This window comes from Bombus flavifrons, chromosome 11, assembly GCF_040668555.2.
Source record: "Bombus flavifrons isolate JBK064 chromosome 11, iyBomFlav1_principal, whole genome shotgun sequence".
In the NCBI taxonomy this organism is placed as follows: domain Eukaryota; kingdom Metazoa; phylum Arthropoda; class Insecta; order Hymenoptera; family Apidae; genus Bombus; species Bombus flavifrons.
The window spans coordinates 8713118-8725220 of NC_138452.1; the positions used below are offsets into that span (position 1 = coordinate 8713118).

General features: G+C 26.4%; 5 protein-coding genes across 6 annotated transcripts; 1 reads left to right on the forward strand and 4 right to left on the reverse strand.

Moving 5' to 3' along the window:
* Positions 1-108: 108 nt before the first annotated feature.
* Positions 109-1921, reverse strand: Polr1C (RNA polymerase I and III subunit C). Its single transcript, XM_069124086.1, has 7 exons — positions 1776-1921; positions 1627-1686; positions 1355-1545; positions 1090-1274; positions 831-1019; positions 474-722; positions 109-384 (listed from the first exon to the last, which is right to left on the reverse strand). Exons 1-7 carry the CDS (start codon positions 1827-1829, stop codon positions 269-271), a joined length of 1044 nt encoding a protein of 347 aa, XP_068980187.1. The 5' UTR covers positions 1830-1921; the 3' UTR covers positions 109-268.
* A 463-nt stretch (positions 1922-2384) lies between these two features.
* On the reverse strand, positions 2385-4882 carry ATPsyngamma (ATP synthase, gamma subunit). Of its 2 annotated transcripts, none has more exons than XM_069124088.1 (3): positions 4736-4882; positions 3096-3642; positions 2385-3011 (listed from the first exon to the last, which is right to left on the reverse strand). In XM_069124088.1, exons 2-3 carry the CDS (start codon positions 3623-3625, stop codon positions 2645-2647), a joined length of 897 nt encoding a protein of 298 aa, XP_068980189.1. In that variant the 5' UTR covers positions 3626-3642; positions 4736-4882; the 3' UTR covers positions 2385-2644. The 2 variants fall into 2 exon arrangements, with proteins under 2 accessions (XP_068980189.1, XP_068980190.1); XM_069124089.1 differs by lacking the exon at positions 4736-4882 and adding an exon at positions 4572-4709.
* A 536-nt stretch (positions 4883-5418) lies between these two features.
* On the reverse strand, positions 5419-7407 carry jagn (jagunal). Its single transcript, XM_069123585.1, has 5 exons — positions 7279-7407; positions 6676-6948; positions 6351-6492; positions 6074-6289; positions 5419-5993 (listed from the first exon to the last, which is right to left on the reverse strand). The coding sequence occupies exons 2-5, from the start codon at positions 6765-6767 to the stop codon at positions 5865-5867; spliced, it is 579 nt and encodes a 192-aa protein (XP_068979686.1). The 5' UTR covers positions 6768-6948; positions 7279-7407; the 3' UTR covers positions 5419-5864.
* A 56-nt stretch (positions 7408-7463) lies between these two features.
* Trmt61 (tRNA methyltransferase 61) lies at positions 7464-9439 on the forward strand. The gene is made up of 4 exons (XM_069123578.1): positions 7464-8137; positions 8303-8575; positions 8700-8869; positions 9090-9439. Exons 1-4 carry the CDS (start codon positions 7783-7785, stop codon positions 9249-9251), a joined length of 960 nt encoding a protein of 319 aa, XP_068979679.1. The 5' UTR covers positions 7464-7782; the 3' UTR covers positions 9252-9439.
* Positions 9440-9462: 23 nt separating this feature from the next.
* On the reverse strand, positions 9463-12099 carry LOC138185000 (tubulin gamma-2 chain). The gene is made up of 9 exons (XM_069123571.1): positions 11769-12099; positions 11269-11471; positions 11009-11155; positions 10808-10944; positions 10524-10718; positions 10325-10436; positions 10054-10185; positions 9806-9988; positions 9463-9666 (listed from the first exon to the last, which is right to left on the reverse strand). Exons 1-9 carry the CDS (start codon positions 11815-11817, stop codon positions 9463-9465), a joined length of 1362 nt encoding a protein of 453 aa, XP_068979672.1. The 5' UTR covers positions 11818-12099.
* Between the last annotated feature and the right edge of the window lie 4 nt (positions 12100-12103).

The window sequence follows — 12103 nt, forward strand, 5'->3', positions numbered from 1 at the left end:
AATCAAAACTATCACAAATATATGTTTATATATATATACAATTTTTATAATCATAAAAATTGAAGAAAATCAATGATTGGAACTAATTTGTATAATAATGTCAAGATATTCATAGATCTTACATATAGTATTTACAATATTTTTTTCATATTTTTTATTAAATATATTGTACATTACATTTTTTATAAAATTGAATTTTAATGAATTAACTAAAGTTAAAAAGTTAAAGTATTTTTGATTGTCATTACTAAAATCTTAATACTTCTAGCTATTTTTCAATGTTTTCCAGTTCTTCCAAGAACATTTTACACTTTCCCTTAAGTATCTTAGTTGCTTCTACAAATAATACAGATGGTGGTAATGTTCCCACTGATTCAATGGTAACTATAGGAAGAAAGATATACATAATTAATATATCAACATGTGCATAATCTTTAAATGACAAATTTTTTAAATAAAGTATTTAAACTTACATATAATATGATTTCGTACTCTACTTAACCGTACACATCCTTTGAGGTCTTCATGTTGAAACACATTTCTAGAACAGCTATCATAGCGAGGATTTTTAACCTTTGCTTCGCGTGATTCTGGATCACCTGGTTTAGTTTCAATTACTTCTATAACACCAATACTAAAGCAACTTTTTAAACGATCCGCCATTTCTCCTCTGACAGGTTTTACTATTTGTATATCTGGTAATAGTCTATATGATGCAGTAGCTAAATAAAAAATAATTTCGAAAGTATTACAAGTAAAACTTATTGAAATAAATTCAGTTACATTAATATTATAAAATTTAATGACTTAAATGCTAATATTCAACATACCTACAGGAGAAAATTTAGCATGGTCTTTCCCAATTCCTTTCACTGCATGCATAAAAACATGAATTTCTTGACCAGGGCGCATTTTACATATTAAAATATCATTTTCTAGAACACCTAATTGCTCTGCTCCTTGAGGATAAAGTTCTGCTTGACGACCAATGGAAACCCATTTAATATCTTTACTATACACTAAAAACAAAATTATTTTTCTTCTTACATTTGTATAACTTTCTTTTAACTATATTAAATATTTATGTACCATTGCTATTTCTATACATATCATTTGTTCTTCGAGAATCTTTAGGTGCTTGGGGATTCCAAGTACATGATACTTTAAGTTCATATCTTAGAGTATCTTGATCACTAACTTCATCTTCATCTTTAATAGTGGATGAAGGATACTCAAATAATCTTGGATCAGCTTGAAGTGGTACTAAACCTAATCTTTAATATCAACATACATATATATTAATTTATTGTTTTTGAATGAAAAAATAATATACATTTTAAATATAAATAACTACCTGTGAGCTAGAACTTCATCTTGAATTAAACTTGTGTTATTTACAATGTAAACCTTTTCTATAGCCATGGTTGGTACTTCACTTAAAAGCACTCTACGAAATGCGTTAGCAAATCCAACAGGATAACCTATTAAATCAAACTCTAACTCTCGTTCATCTTCAGACTCTCTTATCACTTGTATTTTGAATTCCTAAAAATACAAATCAGTATAGTATGTAATAATTTTATAAATATTAGAAATAATATATTTTTTATTCAGGATAAAAAATACTTTTTTAAAATTATGCAAGTTCCAATCTTGTTGTGGTTGATAATTAGTATATTCAGAAGCCTAAAAGATAAAATTATTATTAATAATTGCTAATTTGAATTATCACAAATATATATATATATATACATATGTATATTGTAGAGCCTCACATTCGGTATACCATGTTCTTCAAGAATAACACGAGATTTTCGACTTCCTTCCATTATTTAATATTTGTTACGATATTGAGGTTACATTTACAGATAGCAGGAAAACATGGAATAACTCTGGTGTTCCTCAAATTATAAAATATAAAACTGGTGTTCCTTAATACATTATGTTTTGCTTAAATTTAGGAAATATTTTTAGTACAAGATAATTTATGAATTAATAAAATGAATCATACAACTACTTCAGAAATATTAATATAAATAATATTTTATTTAGTTATCAGTACAAAAATTGATGGTATAATGGATTTTCAACGAAATTTTTCTTTATTTTTTTTATTTTAATCGTAAGTATTTAAATTAAAAGTTTATAGATATTATAGGTAATTGTTTATCACAGCCTATAAAATGCAAAAAAAATTTCATATACTTAAATTATTAAAGTAAATTTTTTATAGAATACACAAAGAAATGACTTAACAATGAATAGCAATAATGATAATAAATTATAATTGCATACTATTATATACTATTATATATAAATATCTAATAATTCTAATATGTATTATTAGCATAGATATAACTTTATTGCGTTAATAAATACAAAAATTAATAAAATCATTTAATTTATTTGGCAGTTTTAATTGTAACAAATGAAGTATTTCAGCGAACAGTTTTTAACAATTTATTTTCATGTTGGGTTATAAACATTGTATTTTTAAATAATCATTTTTAGCAATTTCGAGAGGTCCTGAATTGAAATTTGCTTTTCAGAAAACGACACATTCAAATGTCAATTGACAATACGTTTGTGACCTACTTCCCAACACTATGATGTTTTCCCTTTTTAATGCACATTATATATTTCTTTAATCCAAAGCAGCAGCACCAGAAATGATTTCAATTAATTCTCTAGTAATTACAGCTTGCCGAGTACGATTGAATGTCAGAGTTAATTTATCTATCATCTCCCCTGCATTTTTGCTAGCATTATCCATAGCAGTCATACGACTTGACTGTTCACTACAGGCACCTTCTTTCATAGAATAAAATAATAAAGAAGCTAGAGAAAATTCCAAATAGCTCTGAATTACACTTTCATCCAGAGAGTCATAAACTGACAATTTTGGTGCATTAACTACTGCATTTTTGTCAAAAAGGGGTAGCTGATCAACAGCATATGATACCACAGACTTGAATCGATTGTACACAATGCGGCCAGAACCAAAACTGTACCTGTAGACATCAATATATTGATTCACATATATTAACATGAAACAATTTTATACATTTGAAAATAATATATAATTATTAGCATACCCGCTATTCATAATTTCAATTGCTACTTTGGCAGCATCATTAAATGTGGGTGGTTTACGACCAACTTCAGATGCAACAAACAATATATTGTTAGCAAACAAACGTGATAAAATCGCTCGAGATTTTTCACCAACACATATAATCTTCGTATTTTCACATTCTTTGGGATCAGCTAAAAGGACATCCCTAATGTTACGAGAAACTCCAGTGTGTACAGCACCACACAATCCTCGATCACTTGTTATTGCTACTACAAGCTTTTTCTCATCATCTGGTGGTGCTTGAATTTCAGCTTGTTCATAAAATGCTTTTGTACCAATCCCAAGAGGTCTAGCTTGTTTTAAGTCTCTCTCCGCTCTATTATATTTAGCAGCTGACACCATCTTCATTGACTGAGTAATTTTTTGAATATTCTTTACAGATTTCAATCTTATAGAAATTGCTTTAAGAGTTGCCATACCACGTTTTTGTTGCTGCTGCTGCTGTTGAGCAGCAAGCCGCACAATTGTTGTCATATGATTAGAAAACATTTTGAAGTCGAATGTCCCTGTGAAGTTACATAAAACATTTACATATATATATATATATACACATTTTTATTGTAATCTCATAATATGTACATCAATGTATTTATTAACTTAGGGTTTATAAACAAATCTTACAATATCAAATAGTCAAACTAATTAAACTTAATATCTGTTTTTCTCCAAATGAAAGAATTATTTATTAGAATTAGGAAAATTACTTTCTTACATTACCTTTATATAATATACCTTAATGTAGATCTCGAATTTTATTTTCAGATTACTTAATACTTTATTGGCAAAATATAACAGAAGTAAAATAAATTATAATACTTAAAACAAATATTGCAATTTTTAATGTAGGCTACTAATCATACATATACAAAATTTCTTAATATATTAGTAAAATTAATACTAATTTATAATTTCAACTTAGACTAATTAAATATAATCAAAACTAGCAATATACTACATAGAAATTGAAAAACAAAATTTTAAAGGAACACAAAGAACATTACTGGAAAACTCTTGTGTGAAAATACATTAAACTTACCAACACCGTTATTTAAGTTTTGGAAAATAAAACAATAAATTACATAAGACATACATTACTAAGATCATAAACTTAATAAACAAGATAGTAAAATACATTTGTAGTTTATATTCTTAATACACATTAATATTGCAATGTTAACATTATATCTATTATCAATATTAATTCATTTATTGTAATTTGTCATACTGAAAGATAATAATTACTATATTGTTCCATAGAAAACATTCATCTGTCTGACTGATTTAAAGATAGACTTCATAATGAAAATGAAATTTAACATAGATAAAAGTTAAAAAAAAGGGGGAATGTAGAAAGTGAATAATATAAGAAACAATATAATGATATCACAGTAATAGCAATAATATATCAATAAATGTGAATTATTTTATAATTAACTACAATATTATCTGATTTATATAATCACAATGGATACCATTTGTGTTCAGAATTAATTTATTTCAATGCATATATTTGTTGCTTTTTATTTATTTTTTTTTTTATAAATCAATTTATTAAAATAACTACTTTAATTTTTATCTATTATAATAATTGAAACTCACCGCACGACTTAGAACAATGCGATAAGAAATGAGAAAACTGTGTCAAACGGAATGGGAATTATCATAGAGCATGAAGTCCCTCACGAATCACGAACAAGTGTAATATCCATATATGCATGTAGCTTCTATTACGGACGATCAATAGGCCCCCTGTGTGTAAAGATGTCTTACGATCTAGGGTATTTATGGATTCAGTGGTTATTTCAGGATTTCATTTGCATAGGTTAGCACCAATGGTATCCTAACTTCTCTGCTCATTAGACTGCCAAAATTTAAACTGCTAGGACGTAAAGTCGACTATTTACAAATTTAACTAACTTAATCGACTAATTGTACGAGATATAGATATATGATATGTGAAAATTCCCTTTTTTCAGGACCCTCTTGCTAGATCTAGGTATCTTTCTCCCCAGGGTCCAGTAATCAATTGTACATTTGATCGATAATTTTCGCCATTATACCTAACAACGTAATGTACACGTATAAATATAAATGCATTATGCATGGATTTAGTTAACATTAACATAATGTACATGTCTAATTATGTTAATATTAGTTTTTATGTAATTTTTGTATTGGGTAGTTCAGGTATTTGTTGTAGCAAACAATACAAAAAGGTTAATAATTTATTTGAAATTTTATTTTACTCTTATTACATAATGAATTGTGTATTTAATATAGAAATTGCGACTCTTATCTCTTTTTTAATGTCAATTCATTATTAAAATTGCTTATAAGAAAACAAAATGAAATGTTTCAAAATATGTGATTTAAGATACGTAAAATACACATGATATAATGTACATGAACACATGTATATATACATATTTACATATTAGCAATATTTTCACAGTTTAAATTTTTATTAACAGTATATGAGTTTGTCCTAAAAGTTTCTTTTGTTTTATAAGGAAATAATCGATGCACAACATTTTTTGTTTTATATTATTTTATTGAATTATGTATGATCCATTTTATAATAATAGAACAAAATAATATAAAACAAAAAATGTTGTGCATTTATTATTTTCTTATAAAATGAAAGAAACTTTTAGGACAGCCTAATATATTATTATATTACCAATAGTGTTCACAGATATGCCAGATTTCAATGAATTTTATTATTAAATTAGTCAGCTTTTTTACTTCCCCGTGTTTTCCAAGCTATTATAAGATTCCAGGAAAAGAACAAAGAAAAAGAATGAACTTGAGATGCTAAAAGAATAAATGCATACCATAATAATCCATATGGTAGATCCTAGAAATTAATTTTTATAGATTTAACAAATATTTTATATGAAAATTTCCAATAATAGATAATATATGACTTATTAATACCTGCCAAAAGTGAATTTCATTTGTTTTACCAACAGTTAAATATTTCCAAACATCCTTGAAATAATATACAACTCCATAAAGTAATGGACCATATCCTAATAGGATGATACCTATCATGTACTGTTTTAATGTTTTAATTCTGTTTCTTTTAATAGCAGACAATGCAAGAAAACTTAACATCAAACTTGTGCACCAAATATATTCCCACCATAAAGGCTATAAGAAAAGGGAGATATTATAATTCAATATTTAATGTTTTATATTAAAGATCATATACCTGAGGTACTTGTAATTCTTCAATCTCCAAAATAAATATATCCAAATGGTCTAAAATATCGGCTGATAGCTTGGCAAGCATAACGAAGAAAAGAAGATAATGAAAAAATATGCAATATTTCAGTCTTGATTTATTTGTTGCACTAAAAGGAATGCACGTTTAATTCTAATAATAAATAAATAATAGTCGAGGAATGATTTATTTTTAATTATTATTTTATTCAATTTTAGAAATCATATTATACGTGTAGAATATCAAAATATTCTTAATGAAAGAAAGAGAAAAATAGCTGATATACATGTCGTTTTTGTTATGTCTTAATTACCTGATTTGATAATGACCAGCAATCTTTTGTCTATGATTAAAATCACTTCCATCTGTACCCAGAGCCTGGGACAGTGTTACTTTTGAAGCCATATTTCGAAATTATGGTGACTAAGATATAAGAAATCAGCTTCTGTTTTAACAACAGAAATTTACGTATAAACAATTTTCGAGCTGCAATTCAAGATAAACCATTCGGCACTTCATTACCAACTATTTTACTATTTTTAAACTTTTTCGAAGCTCTGTTAGTGGCCTCATGGGTCAGGGATCTCTGCAAATGTGTCGCTTTTATTAAGTCACATTTTCATTTTATGAAATTGAACATCATTTTTACTGATTTTCTTTTTTATATTTTTTTCACAAATAGATATTTTTAATTATTATAATTTATTATTTGTATCATTTCGTAAGTCGATAAATCGAAATCTTGTAACTATTTAGTAGATATAGATAAATAATGTAAAATGAAGATTATCATCATGAACATTAGTTTCGCATTATATTATATGATATAATTAGAATTTATTACATTTAAAAAAAATTTTTTGAAATAAATAACACAGTTTTGTTTCTAGATAATACACAAGATTATATTACGTACCACGCAATTACTTTCTATTATGTTTTATATTAGCGAAGGAAATTATATGTTTTATATATTATATGAAGATAGGCAAGACATTTTTTTAGAGTTTCATTTTTAATTTTATTTATACATAATGAAATGAATTCATTGTCATAGATAGTAGACAAAAAAATGATGGAATGCGTACATATAATATATATGTATATAATATATATGTATGTATAACAGTTTGAAACATGACTGTAATTTAAAAGGTTTGAGATTTAAATCTTGAACACGTGTATTACGAAACATAACCTTAAATATGGAACATTGAATTTAACATTTAAAATATTATAAAATATTATGAATGATATAAAGTGATATGATAATAACAATGTTACAAAACGTATAAAGAAAAAGTGTTATTTATACAAATTAATAATAATTATGATGTAAAATTAATAATGTTATGATATAAAATAGAGGAATATTACTATAATATTATTTAACGAATAAATTCAATTTGTTTTCATTAAAATGAGTTTTAATGAAGTAAAAGAATTCATTGAAGAAGGAGATGTAGTCATTTTATACTTAGGACATAACAATATGCATTCTTTAGAAATAAAGGCAAAAATTCCCAATAAAAATGGTGACATGGTTGACAATGTTTTTCAAACAAAATATGGAGCACTTAGAGTATTTTCTCTTGTGGGACACAAATATGGAACCATGAAAAGACTTTCAAAAGGATGGGCATATGTTTTACAACCAACATCAGAACTTTGGACATTGACAGTACCTCATAGGACACAAATTATATATAGCCCTGACATAAGTTTAATCATACACTTGTTGGATTTAGTACCAGGAAACATAGTTATTGAAACAGGTTCAACAACTATTAACTATTTTCTGAATACTTGTTTGATTTGATTCTAAAAGTACTAACTTATCAATATATTTTATATTGGAATTTTACTTATTAATGCATTTTGAAGTTATATTTAGTTCGTATAATTATCACATTCTTAGTTTTACTATCTTATTGTTTTAGGTACTGGAAGTGGATCTCTTTCCCATGCTCTTATTCGTGCAATTCGCCCTCACGGTCATCTTTATACATTTGATTTTCACGAGCAGCGTGTAAATATTGCTCAAGCAGAGTTTGAAAGACATGGTCTTAGTAAATTTGTAACTTCAAATCATAAAGATGTTTGTATGGAAGGTTTTGGAAAAGAATTAGAAACAAAAGCAGATGCAATTTTTTTAGACCTGCCACATCCATGGTTAGCAATAGATCATGCAGTGGTTACTTTAAAGAAATCAGGTACAAATTGTTTTAGCGAAAAATTTTATTTAAGTTTTTCAGTTACTACGAACTTACATAAACAAATTAATAGTAATTAACACAGTAGGACAAAGAAATGATTTTTTGTTTATTTTATGTTTAGGTGGAAAACTATGTTCTTTTTCTCCTTGTATTGAGCAAGTTCAACGTACTTGTGCAAAATTAGTATCAAAAGGATTCATTGAGTTGAATACCTACGAATGTTTACAAAGAGAAGTACATGTACAATATAGAAATCTTCCTATACTGAATTTAGAATACCTGCAATATGAGGTATATATAATAGATGCAATATATAGAATTAATATATGTGTCGTAAAATGAAAGATTCTTTTTATTAAGTATTATTTTTCGTTCAATTCTTATAAAAAGATATATGTATAAATGTCATAACTCAAATGGCACGAGCTTAGTTTATGTTTTATACTTAGGATGATATTAAATATCAGTTTTGAAAATATTAATATGACCTTTTTTGGTAACTATGTTTTAGGATATACACGAAGATATGGCACAACAAAGTGAATATGAAAAAGAAGAGAGAAAGTTGCTTACTGCAATGCATGCTCGTTCTTTACCTGGTCATACAGGATTCATTACAATTGCTACATTACCTCCATTTTGTGTACGAAAGATAGAAATGGATTTAAAATAAAAAAATTGAGAATATTTGTAATTGTACTAAAATATCATAAAATTGCTATTTACTATATGTGTAGTATTGAAACTTAATTTTCGTAGAACAACTTTAATACTGCTCAAAATAGCATCTGTGATAATAAAGTAAAGCATAAAATAACAAGTGATAATCAGATCTCAAATTTTTCTTTATATGCACGATAATCTTATTAAAATTATTGAGTATTTTATGTTTCTACTTTGCTGGGGTTCCATGATAAATAATCCACTCGGGTGGCTGCCTGATATTCCTTTACCAAATATTCAACGACTTCTCTAGAATTATCCAATTCGTCCAAATTATCTTCGAACATTTTTTCCTTACGAAATTGTTCTAAAAATGCTTCTCGCTTTCGTAATTTATCATACTGTTGTAAGGCACGGTCAAATAACTGAAATACATATGTATTACAGATTTAACAAGGCTTTTAATTGTTTGTAAACATAATTATCAAATAATTCTGAAAGCACTAAATTTAATAATTAAAATAATTTAGTATCGTTTAATATAAAGGTATTTTTGCAACTTACTGATGATATGTTAGTATGATTGGCTAACATTAAGCCAGATACTCTATGTGTACTTTGAATATATGGTGATTTTCTTGAAAGGGCTACTTGTATACTAGCAGGACCCCAAGGTATAAATTGCGCAAGTTTCCTTTCTCTGATTCTTTGTAAAGATTTATGAACTTGGGTTGGGTCTACTTCACCCTAAAACATTGTATTTATAAGATTTTATTTTTATTTTTACCCTTAATATTTTTAATAAAACGTACTTGAATGATGTTTAAGATAGATATATAACAGTGAGATGCATTTCTATCTAATGCTGTAGAAACCATCATATTTTTCGGCTGAAGCAAACGTCTCATTACATCTAATACAGAAGTTTTTCTTACAGATGCTCCCTGTGAAGTATAAGAGATAAGTTAATTTAAACAAAAATATTTTCAGAACATTTTATTAAATATGTACATTTTTTAAAAAATTTTGAATTTGAAATAAGAAACGAAATTGCTCTATATATTTTATTAAATGAATACTCACTTCTTGATCTGTAGTAAGAGGAGTATAACCAGTCATGAGGAAATGTAATCGTGGTGTTGGAATTAATGGAGCAATTAAACCAACTAAGTCATTGTTCATATAAGAAGGATACCTAGTATTACATATGAATTAGATAAATAAATCTTTATAATCTTTTACATTAATTTTTTAAGCAAAATACATATAAATGGTATATTACCGAAGTGTGGTGGTGCTAACAGACATTATTGTAGAAACAAGTTTATTAATTTGTGTAAAACTAGGATTTTGGATATGAAGTCTATCTGATGCTATTCTATTAAGTGCTGTGTTGTCGAGAACAACAACACAATCAGCACATTGTGTTAATCTTTTTAAAGTTAATAAGGAATTGTATGGCTGTACAACTACATCGCTGAAAAGAATTTTCTTTTTAATTTATTTATATTAAAAACGTACTATTGTTTTAATTATTATAATATAGTTTTATTGCATAATATATACCTTATCTCATCTTGGTTTGGGAAAACGCTATATGTTTCAAGTAATTTTTTTGGAAACCTATCTGCGAGGGATTCAAGCATGAACGAACCCATACCTGAACCAGTACCACCTGCGATAGAATGACACAAAACAAATCCCTGTAAATTAACATAATGATTACAATATTAATGATATAAATTCAAATAACATAACTACACATACCTCTAAACTATCACTTCCATCTGCTTCTCTGTCTAAAATATCAAATATTTCTTCTTGAAGTTTCTCTCCTTGATGATAACCAGATGCCCAATTATTACCAGCACCACCTCCATGTTTTGATAAATAAATATTCTCTGGATTATATAACTTGTGGAAAATAATATTTATAATAACAATGTATTTTAATAAAGAATATATTCATATAAATTCATGAAGTTAAACATACTTATAATATTTATACAAAATATAGTAATGAATACCTTTGAGTAGGGAGAATTCATAATTGTATGAATTACTCTGGGTTCCAAATCTAATAATACTGCTCTTGGTATATAATGTTCATCATCTGATTGATAAAAAAATACATCTTTTCTGTCTGTACCTTCTGTTGCATAATCTTTTAAAATACCTTCTGGACTAATACCATGTTCAGCACATAGTTTTTTCCAAAACTCAAATCCAACTAAAAGTTGAAATTCTTTTATTATTTATTTTTTTGCTAATGTAGTATCGTAATACATCTTATGAATATATCTTCAAAACAGAAATTTAGTTTCCTATTTTCGTGGTACATAAATTTTACAATCTTTATATTTCTAGTAGAAAACTAAAGATAAACAAAGATTATTTTAATAAAATATTAATGAAATAATAAATTATACGTAATTAAAAGTAAGTTATTTGGTTACATTTGCAAATTAATAAGAAGAAAAACAGAGAACAACATTTTAACAAAGATGTAAATTGCATAGTTACTTACTTTGATTACCGCATTGGCCAAGTTGTAAAGTTATCATTTCGCAAGGCATCTTGAATTTCTTATTTAATTCTTATTGAGAATTCAATACTTTATTATAATTACTTCACTTTGATTTTACGCGCGATGAACCTTCAATTTGATTGATACTTCACATATTACAAATATAACTATTCTTTGCGAATATTACAATAATATATATATATATGATTATGTTATTCGTACAGTTACGAAATATTTTTGATTACTGATAATAGAATTATGCACACAGAATAATATTATTCGAATCTGAATGTTATTGCTGTTGTATTCAGTTATAGATGGTGCTGCGTTAAATG

What these genes read in the sequence shown, in the direction of transcription:
- Polr1C (XM_069124086.1), bottom strand. Translation starts at nt 1,829, where the DNA reads ATGGAAGGAAGTCGAAAATCTCGTGTTATTCTTGAAGAACATGGTATA. An exon ending in AAGAACATGGTATACCGAAT is followed by an intron (nt 1,687 to 1,775) that starts GTGAGGCTCTAC and finishes TTTATCTTTTAG; the next exon opens with GCTTCTGAATATACTAATTA. An exon ending in AGTACGAAATCATATTATAT is followed by an intron (nt 385 to 473) that starts GTAAGTTTAAAT and finishes TTCTTCCTATAG; the next exon opens with TTACCATTGAATCAGTGGGA.
- ATPsyngamma (XM_069124088.1), bottom strand. Translation starts at nt 3,625, where the DNA reads ATGTTTTCTAATCATATGACAACAATTGTGCGGCTTGCTGCTCAACAG. An exon ending in ATTGAAATTATGAATAGCGG is followed by an intron (nt 3,012 to 3,095) that starts GTATGCTAATAA and finishes TGATGTCTACAG; the next exon opens with GTACAGTTTTGGTTCTGGCC.
- jagn (XM_069123585.1), bottom strand. Translation starts at nt 6,767, where the DNA reads ATGGCTTCAAAAGTAACACTGTCCCAGGCTCTGGGTACAGATGGAAGT. An exon ending in GCTGGTCATTATCAAATCAG is followed by an intron (nt 6,493 to 6,675) that starts GTAATTAAGACA and finishes CATTCCTTTTAG; the next exon opens with TGCAACAAATAAATCAAGAC. An exon ending in ATGAAATTCACTTTTGGCAG is followed by an intron (nt 5,994 to 6,073) that starts GTATTAATAAGT and finishes ATTAATTTCTAG; the next exon opens with GATCTACCATATGGATTATT.
- Trmt61 (XM_069123578.1), top strand. Translation starts at nt 7,783, where the DNA reads ATGAGTTTTAATGAAGTAAAAGAATTCATTGAAGAAGGAGATGTAGTC. An exon ending in AAACATAGTTATTGAAACAG is followed by an intron (nt 8,138 to 8,302) that starts GTTCAACAACTA and finishes TTATTGTTTTAG; the next exon opens with GTACTGGAAGTGGATCTCTT. An exon ending in TAGAATACCTGCAATATGAG is followed by an intron (nt 8,870 to 9,089) that starts GTATATATAATA and finishes ACTATGTTTTAG; the next exon opens with GATATACACGAAGATATGGC.
- LOC138185000 (XM_069123571.1), bottom strand. Translation starts at nt 11,817, where the DNA reads ATGCCTTGCGAAATGATAACTTTACAACTTGGCCAATGCGGTAATCAA. An exon ending in GTTAGCACCACCACACTTCG is followed by an intron (nt 10,437 to 10,523) that starts GTAATATACCAT and finishes ATGTAATACTAG; the next exon opens with GTATCCTTCTTATATGAACA. An exon ending in CTCTTACTACAGATCAAGAA is followed by an intron (nt 10,186 to 10,324) that starts GTGAGTATTCAT and finishes TATACTTCACAG; the next exon opens with GGAGCATCTGTAAGAAAAAC.